The sequence below is a fragment of the Callithrix jacchus genome, chromosome 10, assembly GCF_049354715.1.
Source record: "Callithrix jacchus isolate 240 chromosome 10, calJac240_pri, whole genome shotgun sequence".
In the NCBI taxonomy this organism is placed as follows: Eukaryota; Metazoa; Chordata; class Mammalia; order Primates; family Cebidae; genus Callithrix; species Callithrix jacchus.
Window position 1 is genome coordinate 7433231 of NC_133511.1, and position 20771 is coordinate 7454001.

At 40.2% G+C, this 20771-nt stretch overlaps 1 protein-coding gene across 5 annotated transcripts in view; it reads left to right on the plus strand.

The window, feature by feature from the left end:
- The window catches only part of ELMOD1 (ELMO domain containing 1), an 80554-nt gene that overhangs the window by 25754 nt on the left and 34029 nt on the right, over positions 1–20771 (plus strand). For 3 of the 5 annotated variants that reach the window (XM_002754361.6, XM_035264435.3, XM_054241530.2), the window contains exons 2-5: positions 4347–4446; positions 16646–16791; positions 16929–16957; positions 17789–17886. In XM_002754361.6, the coding sequence (XP_002754407.3) occupies positions 4430–4446; positions 16646–16791; positions 16929–16957; positions 17789–17886 (290 nt within the window). In that variant the 5' untranslated portion in view covers positions 4347–4429. Of the gene's footprint in view, positions 1–4346; positions 4447–11579; positions 11714–16607; positions 16792–16928; positions 16958–17788; positions 17887–20771 lie in introns of all 5 variants that reach the window. The other 2 variants (XM_078339377.1, XM_035264438.3) reach the window with 2 other exon arrangements.

The window sequence follows — 20771 nt, forward strand, 5'->3', positions numbered from 1 at the left end:
GGATTATAGGCGTGAGCCACCGCTCCTGGCCTCTACCCTCTAAATATTTTTTTTTACCTCTGTTCAATTCTCTCTCTCCCCTCTGTCATCATCCCAGTTCAGGTCACATCAACTTGCAAGAATTTATTTTAACAGTCTCCTAAGTGATTCTTCACTTGACAAAATGATCTTTTACTTTAGAAGAGAACATAGGAAGAATGACAAAATAATAATACTAATAATAACTGCTACTCACTGACTGTGTATTGCTCACCTGTGACTATGCCGAGTAGATGCTGCTCACTGACTGTATGTTGCTTACCTGTAACTATGCTGAGTAAATGCTACTCACTGGCTGTATGTTGCTTACCTGTGACTATGCCGAGTAAATGCTACTCACTGGCTGTATGTTGCTTACCTGTGACTATGCCGAGTAAATGCTACTCACTGACTGTATGTTGCTTACCTGTGACTATGCCGAGTAAATGCTGCTCACTCACTGTATGTTGCTTACCTGTGACTATGCCGAGTAGATGCTGCTCACTCACTGTATGTTGCTTACCTGTGACTATGCCGAGTAGATGCTGCTCACTGACTGTGTATTGCTTACCTGTAACTATGCCGAGTAAATGCTACTCACTGACTGTATATTGCTTACCTGTAACTATGCCAAGTGCCTCACATGCTTCGGTTCATTTAATTCTTGGAAAAACCCTACCAGCTCATTCAGTGACTTACCCTTTTAATCCTAGAGAGGTCAAGCACCTTATCTAAGGCTGCCACTTGGCTGGTGGCAGATCCCAGGCAAGAACTTTGTCTCCAAAACTTGTGCTCTTAATCACACGCACACTCACTGCCATAGTTGCCAAGTTTTCTCTTAAATAGTAAGGGTCTCTCCCTGTATGAAACGATGCTGCCTTACTCAGCACCATGTTGGACACATAAGCGTTCAAGAAGGTTTTTCAAGGGATAAGTGAGAACTGTTATGTGAGGAGCAGGGAGTTAAAATATTATATTATTTCATTTACCTCACATCATTATGAAATCAATTGTTTTGAGGCAAACTGATTTTATACCTAAATGAAATCAAACCACTTAAAGGTAAAGACTTCTTAAAAATTTAGATAGACTATTTCTAACATGCAGTCCATCCTGTACTACCTTATTTGCCTGAGGATTCTCCTGTAATTGTATCCTAATGACAACGAGTCTGGTTATGAACAGGTGTCATATATGCTACTTCTTTAGTAATTCCTTCGGAACTATGGTTCTAATTAACATCTGCATGCGGAGGAAGCTCAAATCTTTGTTTCCAACCTGCGCTGTCTTCCTGACCTTCAGATCCACGAATCTTTACCACTTGGTCCTGAAATCTCAAAATGTTCCAGAGACCTCTTGTACAACCAGATCCCAAAATCTGCTTCTTCAAAATTGTATATCTTAAAGAATAATTCTGCTGTCTATCCAGTTGCTGGCCACAAACGTGTGTATAATATTCAACTCCTCCTTTTCCTTTACCGAACACCCCCCGATTAATCAATTAACAAAGTTCCTATTGAGTCTGCCTTCTCACCATCATCTCTCACCTCTTTCACTCTTCTGTCTGTCCCTTGCCATAACCTGCCGTTATTATCTTTGCCTGGATCATTGTAACACATTTGTAGATGGTATCTTATACCTATAATTTTACCGCAGTATAACGTTCTTCATATTACAATCAGAGTATTGTTTTGTTTTGTTTTGAGACGGAGTCTCTGTCACCCAGACTGGAGTGCAGTGGCACCATCTCAGCTCACTGCAACCTCTGCCTCCTGGGTTCAAGCAATTCTCCTGCCTCAGCCTCCTGAGTAGCTGGGACTACAGGTGCATGCCACCAGGCCTGGCTAATTTTTGTATTTTTAGTAGAGACGGGGTTTCACCATGTTGGCCAGAGTGGTCTCGATCTCCTGACCTTTTCTTTTTCTTTTTTTTTTTTTGAGACAGAATCTCATTTTGTTGCCCAGGCTGGAGTGCAGTGCTATGATCTCGGCTCACCGCAACCACCGTCTCTTAGGTTCAAGCAATTCTCCTGCCTCAGCCTCCCAAGTAGCTGGGATTACAGGCACCTGCCACCATACCCAGCTAATTTTTGTATTTTTAATAGAGATGGGTTTCACCATGTTGGCCAAGCTGTTCTTGAACTCTGGCCTCAAGTGATCCACCCACCTCCACCTTCCCAAGTGCTGAGATTACAGGCATGAGCCATTGCACCTGATCCTACTGTAGTTATTCTCTTTTCCCCTTTCCACAGTGTACTCAGAATGTTGTATGTTCAGCTTATATTTAAGGGATAGGGAGGCTTTTTGTTTTGTTTGTTTTTTGAGATGTAGTCTCACTCTTTTACCCAGGCTGGAGTACAGTGGTACATTCTTGGGTCACTGTAACCTCCACCTCCTGGGTTCAAGCAATTCTCCTGCCTCAGGCTCCCGAGTAACTGGGACTACAGGCCCACACCACCATTCTCGGCTAATTTTTGTATTTTCAGTAGAGACGGGGTTTCTCAATGTTGGCCAGGCTGGTCTTGAACTCCTGACCTCAAGTAATCCTCCTGCCTCAGTTTCCCAAAGTGCTGGGATTACAGATGTGAGCCTGAGCACCTGGCCTGCACCACCTCCTTGAGGGCAGGGTAGCTACATCAATTATTTGACCATTGGGAGTTCTTTCAGTTGGCTGCTGTGTTTATTTGACACACTCCTATTCTGTTTATCTTGAGTACCTCTTCACTCTCCTGTGGTACAAGATGCTTCAGGTTCACCTTGCCCTGACCCAGCTTTAGAATGAACCGTTTCTCCAAGGTCCCCTAGATGCTTTTATTGTTGAATGTATTAGAAACTATGATCTGAGTGTTGGGTGGGACCTACCAAATTAAGTTAAAATTTGGATTCATTTATTAAAAACCACAGAAGTACAAAGGATAATCTATGTTCCCACTATTCAAAATAAATAAATGTTATTTTTCCTTTTATTTTGCTTCAGATTTATTTTAAGAAATAAAACACACCAAGTTGAAGATCATTTTTCTCCTCCCCAATCCTAAACCCCACCTCTCTTGCCAAAAGCAACCAGTCTTAAATTGGTGTATAGACAGTTTTTTCAAGCATATATGGAACATCTGCAGAAATAAACGTGTTAAATAAGAGACTGGCTTTTCTTCGAGCTAAACAGGAGTTCCCCCACCCTGAGCCCTTCTAGCTGGCAGTGTGTCTCTGCCCGCAGCTCTTTGTCATACATCCATTCCTTGCATTGCTGCTGCAGTGGATGCTCCATTTGTCTCTTTTCTCATGTGATAACGTCCCTCCGCTTCCAGACACTCTCTCGTATAGTCTGTTTTATCCCATCTCATCCTAACTTGCTGCTTTATTGGCTGCTCCCGGTGTCCTCCTTATCCAAAGGAAGAAGCCCGATAACCTGATGTACATTTTCTGAAAGCAAATCATAAACTGGAAAGTGCTATGCAAATATCAAATCTCACAGCTCTGTTCACGGTGCCAAAAGAAAATGGGGCCTGCGTTCATTCATTTGTGTGGAGTACCTTGCTCTTTAGCAGTTGTCCTTGAGCTCTTTAGCAGTTATCTTTTATCTTAAAGTTAGTTGCTTCTAGTTTTTTTTGAGTTGTGCTTCTTCTACAAAGTTGGGGCTGCCAGATTTAAGACTACTGGATATCTGGAAACCCAGATGGCTAATTTGATTATTCTTCATGTTTATTTTTCTTATGAATACTATTCCTAAAGATACAGGAACAATACCTAAAACAAAGGAAAGGCTTACTACTGAGGAGATTGCTCATGAAATTCACAATTTCTCCAGCAGCTGGTTTAAAATGAGCGCAGTGGCTCATGCCTGTAATCCCAGCACTTTGGGAGGCCGAGGCGGGCAGATCATTAGGTCAGGTGTTTGAGACAAGCCTGGCCAACATGGAGATACTCCGTCTCTACTAAAAATATGACAAATTAGCTAGGCATGGTGGCTTGTGTCTGTAATCCCAGGGAGGCCGAGGCAGGAGAATTGCTTGAACCTGGGAGGCAGAGGTTACAGTGAGCCAAGATCATGCCAATGCACTCCAGCCTGGGTAACAGAGCAAGACTCCTTCTCAATAAAATAAAATAAAAATAAAAACAAAGAAAGGCTGATAGTATTGATATAATTGTAACACGAAAGTCTATAGCTGTAATCTCCATCCATTGAATCGCATTGCTGTGTGGGTAGTGCCATTGATAATGTTCTGAGTGGCTGGCATGTTACCTGCCTACTTCAGTAAGCAGAAATTTTTGGTTTGGGGCTTCCAGCCTTATTAATAAACATACGTAATATCTAATTTCTTCCCACAGTTGACACTTACCTTGACAAAGAAATTTGGAAGCCATTACCTGAGGACAGTTCGTATAGCGCCTGCACAGTCAACACGGGCACCATGAAGCACTTCCTGAGGTATGTGTTTACGGTTTCCTGGCTGAGCCCTCTGCAGTGGAGAAGCCTCCTCACTGCTTAGGGTCATATTACAGGTCATCGTTTGTGATCTGTGATCTCTTAAGATTCTGTAAAATAACGTTGCATTTTTGCTGAGAATAACTCGGCCACGAGGTTCCTCTGCTAACTCTATATGCTTGTAGACGGCGAGAGAACGTGGGCACAAAAGCATGAGCACTTTAGACAGCCGTGCTGCCGTGTGTCTCTACAGAATGGCACACTGCTGGCCTGAAGGGTTTAAGGAAATAGCTGTCAATGAATCACTTAATACAGTTTATGTCAAATCATTTTTGGGAAATAAGTGTCCTTTAAAATATCCTTTAATTTAGATTTTGGTTGGCTGGCCAATCCATACGGGCATTTTAAAATTTGGGAAAGGGGGTCAAACTGTGTGTTCTAAGCTTCTGCTCTTCGTATCTCAGTGATGTCTCTGAAATTTGTGTCACTTGTTGGTTCCCTGAAGATTGTTCTGGACAGAGTATGCCATAAATTGGTATGTTTGGGTGATGTTGTTTAGTTTTGAAAACCATTTGACTGGACCTAAAGTTACAGTTATTTTTAAGAGTATTGACTGCCATTCATTTGTCTATTACTGGGATTCCCAGATAAGTTTTGTATAATATTAAAATATGGCAAAATAAAGTCAGTCAGGTCCTGAATGTGAGAAAATACAACACAATACAAAATCTTCCCAGAAGATCAGGCTTCTTTTCCTCAAGATGGTGACCTGCCTGTGTCTTTTGCTCAGGCTTGTTTGCTCTAAGCAAGTTAATAGGCTTGCTTCTTTCAAGAAATGATTTGATTCCTTCAATGGCCATATCTAAGATTCTACCCCCCACCCCCAGTGGTTTTGGTTCCATTGTTTTTTCTGGAGCACCCAGATCAGCTTTTGTGGGATTTCCTGGATTTTGATGTGGCTACAGGTAGTTTACTGGATCTTAGAATCGTGACAACCTCTGAGGAGGTCACTGTTAAACCAGCATCAGCATTGGTTTTATTATACAGAATACTGTTTATCTCAGCTGCATAAAAATATGGGATTTGAAAAATCACGTGGACATTTGCCAGCCAAGTATTTGACCTAATATGTTCTTGGTTGTCATGGTAATTAACTGATCTAGTTACACAGTCATGAAAATTTGGCATCGATGCACACCTCCTGAATGTAAATGTGGTATCTTTCAGCCGCGAAATCACGTTAACAGAAAGCTTCAGTGTGAGATGAAGCTTCGAAGTCAGGAGCTCCCTTTGAAAAAGTGGTGATGATGGTGGTGAGGTCGCCAAGCCTTCACTACTCAATTTCTTCCTCAGTTTCTCATTTGTTTTAGAAAAGTGTGTTGAGCAGCCTCAAAACCAGTCGTTTTAGGAAAAACAGTAGCCTTTGGTTCTGTTAGTTTTATTGTTAAACTGAATAGGTGCAACATGTTCAGCAGAGGGTATTTTTTCATTGATTTGTACTCGTTCAGTGAAAATCTACCACTGTAATTTTGCACAGGCTAGCACCAGGGGTGCAGGAGCAACATGTCCCTACTAGTTATGGGTTCTGATAAAAAAACGTTCATGTAGCTTGGAGTGTATATGTTATAAATATCATATGGCATTGATGATGTGAAGCTGGCGCTAGGATAACAGATTGTACATTAAAACAGAAACGTGAGGATTTTCACTGACCACTGATTTCGAAATAATAAAAGGAAACTCGATCACTTCCCTCCCTTAGTCGATTCATTTCCTGTAGTCCATTTCCACAGATGTTGAACGATTTTGGGAATCTTTTCATTTGAACCAAAGAGAAGGTTATGTAAGCAAAGCCTGAATAAATTAGGTGTTAATTCCTGAGCTCAGCAAATATATTATGGAGAATGAGGAGCTGACTTTCACTGGGAAGAAATCAGCATTATTTAAAAGCCCACGCAGTGATTAATCTGTCAGCTTCTGAGAAGCTCTAGAAGAAAACGCTCCATGTACAGTCCCAGAAGAAATTAGGTTACTCTTAGAGAAACCACATTGTGGGAAAAAATGGATTTTGATTCACACTTAAGATACATGATACTTAATTGCTACCATCAGATATATTAATGGTATAAATATTCAGAGCATAAAAGAATAGAGAAAATATTCAATGTATGTCAAAAATCTTATGAAATATAAGAAATAAATGCTATATGATTAGTACACCTGGCTAAAGGGTGTATTTTATTTATTTTATTTATTTTTTTGAGATGGAATCTGGCTCTGTCACCCAGTCAAAAGTGCTGTGGTGCAATCTCAGCTCACTACAACTTGCACCTCATGGGTTCAAGCAATTCTCTCGCCTCAGCCTCCAGAATAGGTGGGATTACAGGCACCAGCCATCATGCCTGGCTAATTTTTGTATTTTTGTAGAGACGGGGTTTCACCATGTTAGCCAGGCTGGTCTTGAACTCCTGACCTCAGAGATCCACCTGCCTTGATCTCCCAAAGTGCTGGGATTACAAGCGTGAGACACCATGTCTGGTCAGGTGTATTTTAAATTGAGGTTGGAAATGGGATATTGGATACATATCCCCAAATCATGCAGTCTGACTTTAGCCATGATGTGCATGAAAAGAAAACATGAGGCCAGGCGTGGTGGCTCACGCCTGTAATCCCAGCACTTTGGGAGACTGAGGCGAGCGGATCACAAGGTCAAGAGATCGAGACTATCCTGGTCAACATAGTGAAACCCTATCTCTATTAAAAATACAAAAAGTTAGCCAGGCATGGTGATGGGTACCTATAGTCCCAGCTACTCGGGAGGCTGAGGCAGGAGAATTGCTTGAACCTAGGAGGTGGAGATTGCAGTGAGTCCATCATACCACTGTACTCCAGCCTGGGCCACAGAGCAAGACTCCATCTCAAAAAGAAAAAAAACATTGGATAACAAAACATACCTACATGTGATCAGAAAATGAAGGAGTACTTTTTAAAGTCCCAGATGAGCAAAAGCTTAGGGTTTCATTTTTGTACTATATTTCACTAACTTTAATTCAGTTGGTATGTACAGCAGAGAGGTCTGAAGTCTTGTGTGGAAGATCTTTTCCCTTGTTTGGATTTAGTTATTGAGGTTATAGGTTTTAAAGTTATCAGAACATAATTAATTTTGGAAATTAAGAAGGGAAATTTTTAAAGTCGCCCATATAAATCACTGCTTCCAACTGTTCCAGCTCAGAATCTCAGTTCCTTGGCCCTAGATCTCACTTCATATTTTCCTTTCTCAAGCAGAAAAGAGGAAAGGAACATATCTGCCAATCTCAAACCTCTGTGGGAGACACTCAGCAATACAGCAGACTTATCCCATGTCCTAACTCTGAGGCAATCCGGGGAAAAGACTACTTTTCTAGTCTGATGAGGTAAATAAAGGCTTACAATTAGCAAAAATAACCACAAATCAGATTTTTAAGTCATTCATACTTGACTAACATCTTGGTCCTCTAATGCATTTAGTATGCATTCATTGCTAATAATGCAAGTATTTATGCCACTTGCATTCTCTTTTCATAGCAAATGTGATTAAGGAAGACACAATATCCCATTTTACAAAGGAGGAAAAGGAGGACAAGGAGGCTTGGTAAAGTTAAGTAACTTAAAGTCACACAGATATTTGAATGCAGGCCTGTGTGACTTCCAACCTGTTTCTCATGTTAGTATCACATTACTCCAGTACTGTGTGCCCACAGTAAGGTATTGTGGGTGATACAAAAATGAATGTGAGGGCTGGGCATGGTGGTTCACCCAGCACTTTGGGAGGCTGAGGTGGGTGGATCACCTAAGGTCAGGAGTTCAAGACCAGCCTGGCCAACGTGGCGAAACCCTGTCTCTACTTAACATACAAAAATTAATCAGTCATGGTGGCAGTTGCCTGTAGTCCCAGCTACTAGGGAGGCTGAGGCAGGAGAATCGCTTGAACCCAGGAGGCAGAGGTTGCGGTGAACTGAGATCATGCCACTGAACTCCAGCCTGGGTAACAAGAGCAAAACTCCATCTCAAAAATAAATGAATGTGAGATCTCTCTGTTCCAAAGTATCATACCACCTGGTAAGAGATGGGGCGTATGCATAAAAACTAAGATACGTAAAGAAATGCGATCAGTGACAGGTTACAGACATTTTGTGAAGGAATATTCAGGAAACATGTCATTGAGACAATGTTGAGATAAAGGAAAGACTAGGATTTTAATATTTTAAAATAAGGATAGAAGGTGTGGAATGCTGTGAAGAAGGCCAGGAAGGCGTGACTGGGGTCATCAGCACCAGTGGTCCAAGTGTGTTAGATGTGAACCTTGTTTGGGGTGGGTAGAAGATACTTGCAAAAATCAGGTTGGGGGCAGTTCTCGGTCACCTTTGCAAGCACAGCATAAAGCGGCCCAGAGCGCATTAACATTTTCACCCTGACTTAGAGGACCTCAAAGAGAAAGGAGAAATCAGATTAAAAAACCTTTCCTCCTTCTAACACATCTGGCCTTCTGTTAGAGCCAGAAATCTAGTACTGTCTTTTCACCTTACATGTGAGAAAGAAGAAACCCAGAGAAGCAAAGTAACCTCTCCAAAGTCACATAGTTCATGGTGGCAAATTGGGACTGGACGCCAAGTCTGACTTCCAGATAGGTTAGTCCAACTTTTGATTGAGTATGACCCACTTTCCATTGCTTCTGAAGAGCAGGAGGTGCAGGGGCACGTAGTTGCTCCAGAATTGGATCAGCCTTGCTTGAGGCATTGACAGAGCTTATGAGATCCAGAAGCTAAGTCCTGAGAAAGGGAAGGTTATGGCCTGTGCATCCAAATGCCTCTCTCACTGTAGACTGGTACTTTTAGCTGTAGTGTTCTCTTTTTTATGGTACATATATGTATGTATGTATACTAGTACATGTATGCGTGCATGTATATGACACACACGTATATATAAACATACACAAATACACACACACACATATACACATGTATTTTACATTGTTTTGCTCCCTGCATTAAAACAAACAAAAGCTGTGTCCATACTCTGGTTGAAATACGTTAACCTGCATCTTTTTCTGAGCAGGCTCCTGTCGGTGACCTTCCCGGAGCCTGCCCGTTGCCCTCGAGCTGCTGTCCGAGATCCTCTGGGATCCTTGGCTTTCCCTCTTCTCTCCAAGACCAGCTCCTTGTCCACTTCACTATCTGTTAAGCTCTTCCTGCGGAGCATGAGCAATATAACCAAGAGCTACGGGCACTCAGTAAATGTTAGTTCGAATTTTATTCATTTACCTATTGGAATTTTCACTTCTGTTCTGACGTGAGGAAGGCACGCTGATTTTCCAGGCCGTTCTGGCTGTTCCTCGTGGGATGGTGGAGTCGGCTTCCCTGTCCAGCCTCAGGGGAATGTACTCTCTCTCTCTCCTCTGCCTCTCCGACACCCTGGGCATTTTTCTTTCGTAGAATTGCCACACTGTTTTTCAACATTCTGTTTTTCTTGTCCTTTTCCTTGCTCCTGGTGGACAGGGAGGTCCCCTGGCTTGCAGGAAATAAGTTCTTGACTCGTGTTCACTTTTTCCACAGCCATGACCCCCACTCTCGTGTCTTCAGTACCGCACCATCAGTCTCAGTTTGCGTTTGGTTCCATGAAGGAATAAATAAACTGAAATACCTTTCAATGATCATTTTTCATTTTCCCCCCAACTCATTTCAGATTTCTTTCTTTCAACTGTTCTAGGTCTCTAACAAATGAATTTGTTCACAATACTGAGCACGTCCTCTAACTGGGTTGTTTCAAATGCTTTTGAATTACGTTATGTAGCAAATTTATAATAATAACAGGCCCATTTCTTATCCCCTATAGAATATTTTGAACCCTATAAATGGATGATGGAGCATGAATAATACCTTTGATGACTTTCATTTATTTATACATTTACTTCTTTTGGGTCTCCTTAAATATATTTACCAACAAAAGTTTATATTTGAGCTTGCATTTAAATACTTTTAAAATGTCAAAGTGTGTTCACCGCTTCCTCTTATAAATAAGTCAATAAAAGTATTATCCAAAGAGTAAAAAATAATCTGATTTTTAAAAATCTTGTAGCCAGGTCCAGTGGCTCATGCCTGTAATCCCAGCACTTTGGGATGCTGAGGCAGGCAGATTGCTTGAGCCCATGAGTTCAAAACCAGCTTGGTCAACATGGCAAGACCCCCTCTTTGTAGATAATAAAAAGTTAGCTGAGCATGGTGGTGTGCATCTGTAGTCCCAGCTACTCGGGAGGCTGAGGTAAGAGGACCACCTGGGCCCAGAGAGGTCGAGGCTGGTTCAGCCGAGGCAACAGAGTAAGACCGTGTCCTTAAAAATAAATAAATATAAGTAAATCTTATAAAGTATATTTAAGCATCAAAATTTTAGTTGAATAATGATGTTAAAACATTAAGAAACCTGCACCTCCTTTTCTTTGAAAGGCAATAGATATACTATTAATTCATTTATTTTAATTATCCCACAATCAGTTATTGCTCTCTAAGCCTGTGGATGCAGTTTCCCTGGAATGTATTATAAAGAGTGTCTTTTTTCCTGTAACAATATAATTTTGAATAACATTGATCCATGATAGATATAGACCCACCAATCTCCTTAGTTTTTACTTTTCAGAAGTTAGTGTGATCTCTTCAGAAAAAGAATAATGGGAAAAAAACCACAGAGCCTCACACTCTCTGGGTGTTGGATCTTGGGGCCTCTGCCTTGCTTTAAAGGAGGGAAACACTCTTGTTTTCCTAGAGACCCATGGAGGATTTCTTTGTGTGATTTCACATTTCCAGTTTATGTACCGAGTCCTCTGCAGCCTCTCCTTCCTGATAGAAAGCTCATATAGCGATGGTCCCATTTACTAGGCAAAGTACCTTTTGATAAGTTAATTCCCAACTGACTGTCAGTGCCCCTGCTTAGGAACTTCAATGGAGCACCTAAAGTAACTGCTGGGAACACTGAGCAGCTTGCTCTTCTTTACGGCTGCTTAGACGAAATGTATTTCATTTGGGAATCTGTGATTTGAACCAAGAACTGTGATTATATTTGTATGTATCTTTCATCAACAATAGTGTACTTTTTATTTATTACAGGATTTCTTCAAGCAAGAATTACTTTCATTAGCACATTCATTGAAACTATTCAAAATAAGCCACTTTTCTCTATTGTTCCAAAAGAAGACGTCAGAGTCACAAATTTAAGCTGATGGAGTAGTGTTGCATTACAGGTACCCACGACCCTCACCCCACAGGCAAGGGGCAGCGTGGTTTTAGGGGCATCTCCTGTTTGGAGGCCCCATCCCTTCTGAATACATTTCTCTAACAAAGCACCACAAGACGGGAGCTTGCTTTTATTTAGTAGCAGAGAGATAATCCGTTTTGAATAATTTACATGGGGTGGCTATTCTGGTTCAAACTATAGAATGAATGTTAAATAATAAGCGTGATCATAAGTTCTTTATGGAAGAGCACTGCTGTGAACTCAGCCATAAACATCACGGTGCAGAATATTAATAAAAGGCAGTAACAGAAAGATCGGAAATGGAGCATGTGTAGTAGCTCTTATCATTGAATCCGATTCTCCCAGTGTTCAAAGCAAGGCGTTCAGCTTAGGAAGCTACGGGAACTCTTGGAACACTATCAAAAGCTGTGATTAAAAAACAAAAATAAACAAAAAACGGCCGCCTGTGTATGTAATTATTAGAAAGAGAAGGTGGTGATCAGTATTTTCTACATCTAGTCTTGAGGATTTGATTGTCGTTCCTAGAAAATCTAACATCTTTTTAGTAATGAGTCAGGAATCTTCCATCAGAATGAAGAAAACTAAGTCTAATGTTATGAAGAAGAAAAGCAAATATTACCCATTATAACCAAGTGTATTGGTTTGCTGATTCGTTCTGGGAGGGAAAGGAGCAGAGCCATAAACCCCCTGAGCAGAGGGTTCAGAAGGTGACGAGGGTAGGAAACAGGTTGAGATTAGTGCAACAGATAGTTTACGTGGGTTCTGTCTCACAGGTACATTTGAAATGCCTTCTCCCAGAGCATGCAGTCAGAAAAAAAAAAAAGGACATAAAACAAAGGAAATTAAAAGGAGGAAAGGGTCCAATGAATCCCCAAATCCTTACACTCAAATAAGAAATAGATACACCTTTTCTCCCTCCCTTCCTTCCTCTCTTCCTTCTTCTCTTCCTTCCTCTTCCTCCCTCCCTCCTTCCTTCCTGCATCCCTCCTCCCTCCTTCCCTCCTTAATTCCTCCCTCCCTTCCTTCCTTTCATCTGTCCTTCCTCCCTCCCTTTCTTCTTCCCTTCTTTCCTCCCTTCCTTCTTTCTTAAACTAACCACTGATGAACTCAAGAGCATTTACAGATCTATTTCTTAATTGCTTCCTTTTAAGGGTAAACAAATCAAACCAATAGAACATTTTCTTAAAATTGTTCATCATTTTTATTGTTCCACTTTTGATCCTTGTCAGTTTTTCCCATAAATTTTGCGATTTAGGGACTTAAATAGATCCCGAAAATTTAAGAAGTGAGCTTCTGGCAGTCAATATTTGATGGTGAACAGCCGGCGTAAGTTGCTCATGTGAAGGTTTTGCAGAGTTGGTCCTTTTATTATTATTATTATTATTATTTTTTGAGACGGAGTTCCGCTCTTGTTACCCAGGCTGGAGTGCAATGGCGTCATCTCGGCTCACCGCAACCTCCGCCTCCTGGGTTCAGGCAATTCTCCTGCCTCAGCCTCCTGAGTAGCTGGGATTACAGGCACACGCCACCATGCCCAGCTAATTTTTTGTATTTTTAGTAGAGACGGGGTTTCACCATGTTGACCAGGATGGTCTCGATCTGTTGACCTCGTGATCCACCCGCCTGGGCCTCCCAAAGCGCTGGGATTGCAGGCTTGAGCCACCTCGCCCGGTCCTTTTATAAGGAAGCGAGTTGTGTTGCTTCTGAAGTAAGAGATCGCCCTGGTGTTTCCGTCTCTGACCATGACCTCCCGGGACAAGGTTTATAACTTAAACACAAAATAAATCACACCTATCAAAACATAATTCGTTCTGATGATCTGGATAAAAAATATATAGTAACTAGCATGGCAAGGAAATACAGTACCTAGCATAGCAAGCTGAGGTTTTAATTAAATATTTGTGAGCATGTTGGTCCATTAGAAAAATAAGGGGAGAAAATAGAATATATCTTGGATAATAAGTATCATTATCAGGTTCTGTTGGCCTAGGAATTCTGAGAGAACAAGCAGTGTATGGATATCATCTCATAATTGAAATGTGCAGAATTGAAATTGTTTATGATCATGTGAGAGAGATGTGATGTACTTCACAGAGTGGCGAACCTAAGAAATGAGGCTTCACCCCCAACCCCCACTGTGGATTTCTTCTGGGTTTCATGTCTTTGACAGTGAACATCGTCAAGGGAGTTTTTTTAAAAGATCAAAGCAAACAGAATGTGATGTCTTTTCTTCCTTTGGATGTCAGACTGTCTTGATGCAAAACAGTAACACGGCCATTTTTCTCATATACAGGGAGGCCAGTGGGAGAAAATACAGTTGGGCTGTGGGTAACTCTATATATGAACACTTCCTGCCACTTAGGATGACTCTTCTAGGTCTCAAGCCTCCTCTGTGTAGACCTGACACAGAGGTCATGGGGAAAACATTTTGTAGCTTCATTTAAGCTATGCTTGATGCCTTGGAACCTAAACAGGAAGAATATAAAGACACTCCATGAACAATCAAACGGGTCCTCTCCTCTAGGAAGATTTAGTACAAACAGAACTGGATTATCACATGGTCTCACTTGTGCTAGAGTTCTGCCACATAGACTTAAAAGGTGGCTTCATTTGAGGTGTAAGCCCACAGATGGGGAGGACTTCCTGAAAACTGCACATGGAACAGATATTATGGGAAGTTTTTATCTTTGACTTAGTAATTCATAGTATATATTAATATGTTAATACACACACACACACACACACACACACACACACACACACACACATATATATATGTCCCAGTAGTTAATATCATTACCATTTGGCTGGGGACCAGTTAACAAGATATTGCTCAATCTTTTTTTTTTTTTGCATAGCTATCCAGTAGTTAGAAAATGAAAAACATTTTCCAAGAGAGCAAGCTGAGGTTTTATAAATCTTCTCACTTGTCTAATTAAAATATCCCACTAAATTTATTTTTAGGGTTATATGTATTTTTATATATAAATATATACATATCCTTATTTATATATAAATATACGTATGCTTATTTATATATATTTATATATGTAAATACATATATATTTAGGGTTATTTTGGGTTTTGTTGTTGTTTTCTGGGTAGTTTCTTTGGGAAGCTGTTAAACTATATCCTACAGACCCTAGAGTATATCTGACTAGAACAGTTGAATGTTAGGCTTTACAGCATAGTAAATCCTTTTTTGTCTTTTGGCAGAATCGGATTGACTTTGTGCTGACTATACATGGAAATTTTATATGCACTTTCGCAATGGCTTTTGGTGATCAGTTTATACATCATAATTTTTGTTATAATTTTTATTTTTTAAGTAAAATAATACACATTTATTACAAAAAGTATCTTTAAAAGAAAATAAAAATTGCAGATAATTTTATTACCCATCAATACCACTGTTGACATTTTCGTTATGTATCCTGCTTTATACATTACTATTAAAATTTTTTGTTTTACTTTTTAAAGGAAAAGCAGATCATCCCATGCATATTTCTTTTTAACTTTTTTCTACTTGATAAACATATGGTGGACATTTTCACTTTATTAGACGTTCTAGGACATAATCCTGTTGCCCGCACAGAATTCTATTCTGTTATCTCAGCGTAGCAGCCTGGCTGTTTTGTTCTGTTTCTTTCCATTTCCTTTGCATTTATGAGATGCAGACCCCATGCCTTTGTGTAAATCAGACTGAATTTTTATTTTTAACACAAGGCTGTTCAAGATACTGGGAACCAGAGCAATTTGAGGAAAGAAACGCAGCCAAGGTTTTGGTTCTTTTTCAGGGTTGGATCACATTGTTGGGGCTATTGGTTAACTACTCCTGTACATCTGAATGACCGTGCTTCACCTTATTTTAGAACTGGAAGGAATTAGTGAACTTTTGAAACTAAAGAAAAATATTTTCCAAATGACACCAAAAAGAAGTTATATAAATAATTCTACCTCTTGGGAATGTACAGTATAAAGAGAAGATGGGTAGAATATATAAGAATAAGTCCTCTTTACCACGAAAGCTTGAATCATTTTAAAATTCTGAACAGTACTATGAAATAGTAGGCACCCACATTTTTGAAATTAAAAGTGAGCCTAAAAGATGGATTTACATGGGCTAGAGATGTGTGAATCAGCGCATGACTGATGACAATGCAGTTTACCATTTGCGGAGGCATTGTTGGAGTGAGTAAGAAAACTTTCTTTAGCAAGAGCCAGGAACAAGGTTCTCAAGAGGAGTGTTTGCAACGTTTTAATCAGAGAAGGTGGTCACCTCTAGGAAAATCAAGAAGGTGTTTGCTCAGTGAATTGAGGAGGACTCTGACAAGGCCAGGGAATGTAGGAATAGGTCAGCAGAAAAGACAGGTGTCCACAGCCAAGTCCTCAAGGAGGGCTGCAGTGCCTCAGGGAAAGCAGACGGAGAGCGGAAAGAATGGGAGCAAGGGAAGGAATCAAATAATGGGTTTGGCCGAGGGTGAGGAGGACGCTAGGGAGGGGCTGGAGATGGACAAGGGCAAGCCCAGACGCTGTTCATGGAGGCAAGAGAGGAGAACGTGCTCTTCCCCCGAGTCAAAGGGAGAGCGACTCCTAAAACACAAGCAGTTTTTTCAAGGTACTCATCTATTTCCAAGATGTTTTTAGGCAAAGGAGGGGAAAGAAAAGATTGTAATGCTTCATCCTCAGTTTGTTGGGATATCAAATTTTCTAGAGTAGAAAATTCTGGAGTTTCTTACAGTCGTAGTAAATGTATCTACTGCAAACAAAGTAACACAGGACTAGGAACATTTGCTAAGTATCAAGTGATCTTTCTAACCCCTGATTTTCTCCTGGGCTTCTTTTCTTGCTGGTGGTGGCCGCTTTCTCTTCTCTTCCAGAGTTCTGTTGGAAGGGTGCTGTCTTTTGTTTTTCACAGAATGTTGATCCAGGTCTGCCTGTATTTTTACTGTAACTTTCTGTGGCGCTGCTTGAAATTTGTGATGAGGAAGCTAACTGGGAGATGTGAACTACAGCGGATCTGTTACAATACCAAGCCCGGAGCTCCTAGAACCATGAAAATCGGTAAGCCCGAGACAAAGAAGTAAGCAAAAGGTACAGTTGGTAGCATGGAGGATACGGTGTTGTCTTTCGGTATAGTGATTCTGAACCATGTGTGAAGGGGAATCTTTGAATGACTGTTTTTGTTACTGCTTTCACAGAAACATCACTGAGGGATTCTAAAAGTAAGGTAAGTGGAACCACTTTTCAGCAGCTTTTCACGTGGAGGCTTACCTCTATCATAGGAGGTAAACATTCTAAGAAACCAAAATATACCATTGGCTAGAAAAGCTACTGCCAACTGAGAAGAAAGAATCATCTGCCCATTACAAACCACCGTACTATTTACATGAGAACAGCCACTCGATGTGAATTTCTAGGCAGGTTTGTGTGGTACTTACTACTTCATTATCAAATGAATTCTTCCTTGTACCTCTTCCCAAATCATAAACTAAGTATTACTTGAACATAGGAGCAGTGTTAACTCCCTACTCTCTCTTCAATATCCAAATCATTTAACATTGTACTTAAGATTTTTCAGGAACATCAAAGAAGCCACTACACCCCCTTTGATAGCACATAGTGGAGCATCCACAGAAGAGAGGAAACCTGTTTTCTTTTTCAAGATTCTTGACAAGTTTGTCTTATTAATTTTGACATCCTGAAGACCATCTCCCCATGTACCTCACTCTTTAGTCGTGAACATAATGCCCATTAACAATAGAAGCTATGATGGGAGAGAAATGAAAATATTACATTTCAATACGGGTAGCTTGAAATGGGAAAATGGTAAGAACAAAGCCAAAAAAAATTGTATGTATTTTCCTGCTTAAAGTAATCAGGAAAACGGCACTACCCCCATCATGAAAACATCAAATGTATTAGAATTCAAGTACACGAAATCAGTTAACTTAAATCTTCATATAGAAGCGTAAGCAAATACTTGAAGCCTCTATCCCAGTAGATACTCATAAAGCCTCTGGTGTCAATGAAAGGAAACTGATTGAAACATGTTTTCCAGCTGTTGCAGACTTCTGTGAGTGTTCACCCTGACGCTATTGAAAAAACTATAGAAGATATCATGGAACTGAAAAAAATTAATCCTGACATAAATCCACAGTAAGAATATGTTTCTTATGTCAGAAATACAGAACACGAGTCACATGGCCGTGTATTTAGTGTTTCTCTGTCTCTTCTCTTTTTTTTCCTCCCTCTCTCCCCAAAATAATCATCTGCCATGTTTTGACTTTCAGATGAAAAATAAAGAAAAAAGGTACCTTTTTCATATTTGTAAATGGCAACAACTTTGTACTTCCTTGGTGGTTTATGCTTCTGAGATGCAATGAATGTAAGAAATGTGATGGGTGCCCCGATAGAGGAAGATGAGCCCATTCACCCAGTCACTCTACCTGGTGCCTGTGTTTTACATTGACAGTAAATGTTCAAGTTGTAAATGTGCTTAAGCTGGTTCTGTTCCATCTAGAATAGTCCTTCACTTCCTTCATGGATATTACTTTATGACAGGCTGAGGATCTTGGAGACAATTTCCACCTGCTTGTCAAGAAGACAGGCACATGTGGGAGGGAGAAATGGTTTTTATATGAAGACTTTAGAACTTCATAATTTATTCCTCTCGTCTTGGAAGTATTAAAATGCATTTGGCAATATTCGTGACATTTAAAATTAGCTTTATATTTTCTACTGGGTACAGCAATTTTTCAGTAAAATTTTTCACTAAGGACACTGGGTAGAATAAATTCCAAATGCAGATATATTTAGAGATGGTTTTAGGTTGGTAACAATCAAACTATCTTTTAGATGTTCGTGTCTGAGAACTTCAGATGTTACCTTTGAGAAAGGCTTTTATTAATAATTACCAAAGGCAGGAACCATAATTGAAGGAAATTTCAGAGCACGCTTTCATAGGTCTATCTCTTGGAAGGATTTTAGATACTAGCTATCCAGGGGCTTGGCACAAAAACTTCATTTCACCTGGTCTCCATAGTGTTCTTCGGCGGCCACTTCAGTTCCTTAGCTGCCTTTTGCCTGTTTAGCTTCCGAAGGTTGATTTACTTATGTAGTAAATGTCTTTTTGAAACCTAACATATATTTTATTCCTCTGGGAAGGTGATAAGAAGGCAATTCATTATAAATTAGATTGAATGAAAAATTCAAGACTCAAACCGGCCAAGAGGGATATATGAGTCCTATAATCATATTTAGAGATTGGATTACATTTAATAGCCAATCTTTTCTGTTTGTTCTATGAAAGTTATATAAGCTGCATTCAAGAGCATTTCTTTGCCCTCCATTCTTTTGATCTCACTTTTTTAAAAGACCCTGTTAGGTTCAGGATGGGGATCCCTAATCTGAAAATCCAAAATCTGAAACTTTTGGGCATTGACATGATGTCACAAGTGGAAGAGTCCACACTTGACCTCCTGTGACAGATTGTGTCTATTAATTTAATTTAATGTTATTTTTTTGAGAAGGAGTCTCACTTTGTCACCCAGGCTGAAGTACAGTGGTATGATCTCAGCTTATTGCAACTTCTGCCTCCTGGGTTCAAGGGATTCTCCTACCTCAGCCTCCCGAGTAGCTGGGACCACAGCCACATACCACCATGCCCAGCTATTTTTTGTGTGTGTATTTTTAGTAGAGACAAGGTTTCAGTGTGTTAGCCAGAATGGTCTCGATCTCCTGACCTCATGATCCACCTGCCTCAGCCTCCTAAAGTGCTGGGATTACAGCTGTGAGCCACTGCGCCCAGCTGATTGCATCTATTATTTAATGTTGTATAAAATCACCTTCAAGCTATGTGTATTAGGTGTATATGAAACATAAATAAACTTCACGTTTAAACGTATGTCTCATCCCCAAGATATCTCATTATGTATATGCAAATATTCCAAAATCTGAAACACTTCTGGTCTCAGGCATGTCAGATAAGGAATACTGAACCTGTAGTATTTTTAAAAAATCTCCATGTGGATTCTGGTGCCTTCTTTTTTTCCAGAGTGACATTGATAAGATCTGATATAAAAAAATTAAATACTTTTCTAAGAAAACAAAGAAATAGCTTAGAGATGGGGGAAATACATTATAACTTACCAAAGTGTTACTACTATTAACCTCACTTTGTTTTAATTACATTTTTAAAGTGCTGCTTATGGTGGCACTAAAAATTACTACAGAGAAAATTCATTTATTTATTTAAAAATTATTATTACTATTATTCTTATTATTTTGAAATGGAGTCTTGCTCTGTCACCAAGGTTGGAGTGCAATGGTGCGGTCTTGGCTCACTGCGACCCCCGCCTCCCAGGTTCAAGCAATTCTCTTGCCTCAGCCTCCCAAGTAGCTGGGACTACAGGCACATGCCACCACACCCGGCTAATTTTTTGTATTTTTAGTAGAGATGGGGTTTTAACACATAGGCTAAGCTGGTCTCAAACCCCTGACCTTGTGATCCGCCCACCTCAGGCTCCCAAAGTGCTGGGATTACAGGTGTGAGCCACCATACCCGGCCAGAGAAGATTTAATTGACTTTTCTTGTTCCTGCCTCTTTTATTCCTTCCATTCTCTTGCTTCCCTCAAAATTAGCTCTATTCTCCATCCGACATTGACTTTCTGGGTGACCAGTGCTATGGTGTCCTAAATGTGAATATATACCTTTCCAGTTGTTTGGTGCCATGGTAACAAGTCATGGTGAAAGCCATTCACTGAACAGGACTTCATTAAAGTTCAGTGTTCCTAGGCCGTCTGACTGTCCTGTATGTTTAGAGCAGGTACACAGTTCTAAGTTCTTTTGCCCTCATCTTGAGATTTAACATCTGTGCATGTCATTTAACCCTCAAAAAAAGATGGAGATGTACTGTGATTATGACGACTACCGCCACACCAAGCAAACATGTTCAAAGTCCATAAGTGAACAAGACAAAAGACTAGATTGGAGAGTATCAGATGCAATTGCCAATGTTCAACCATTTCTGAGCCATAGAAAA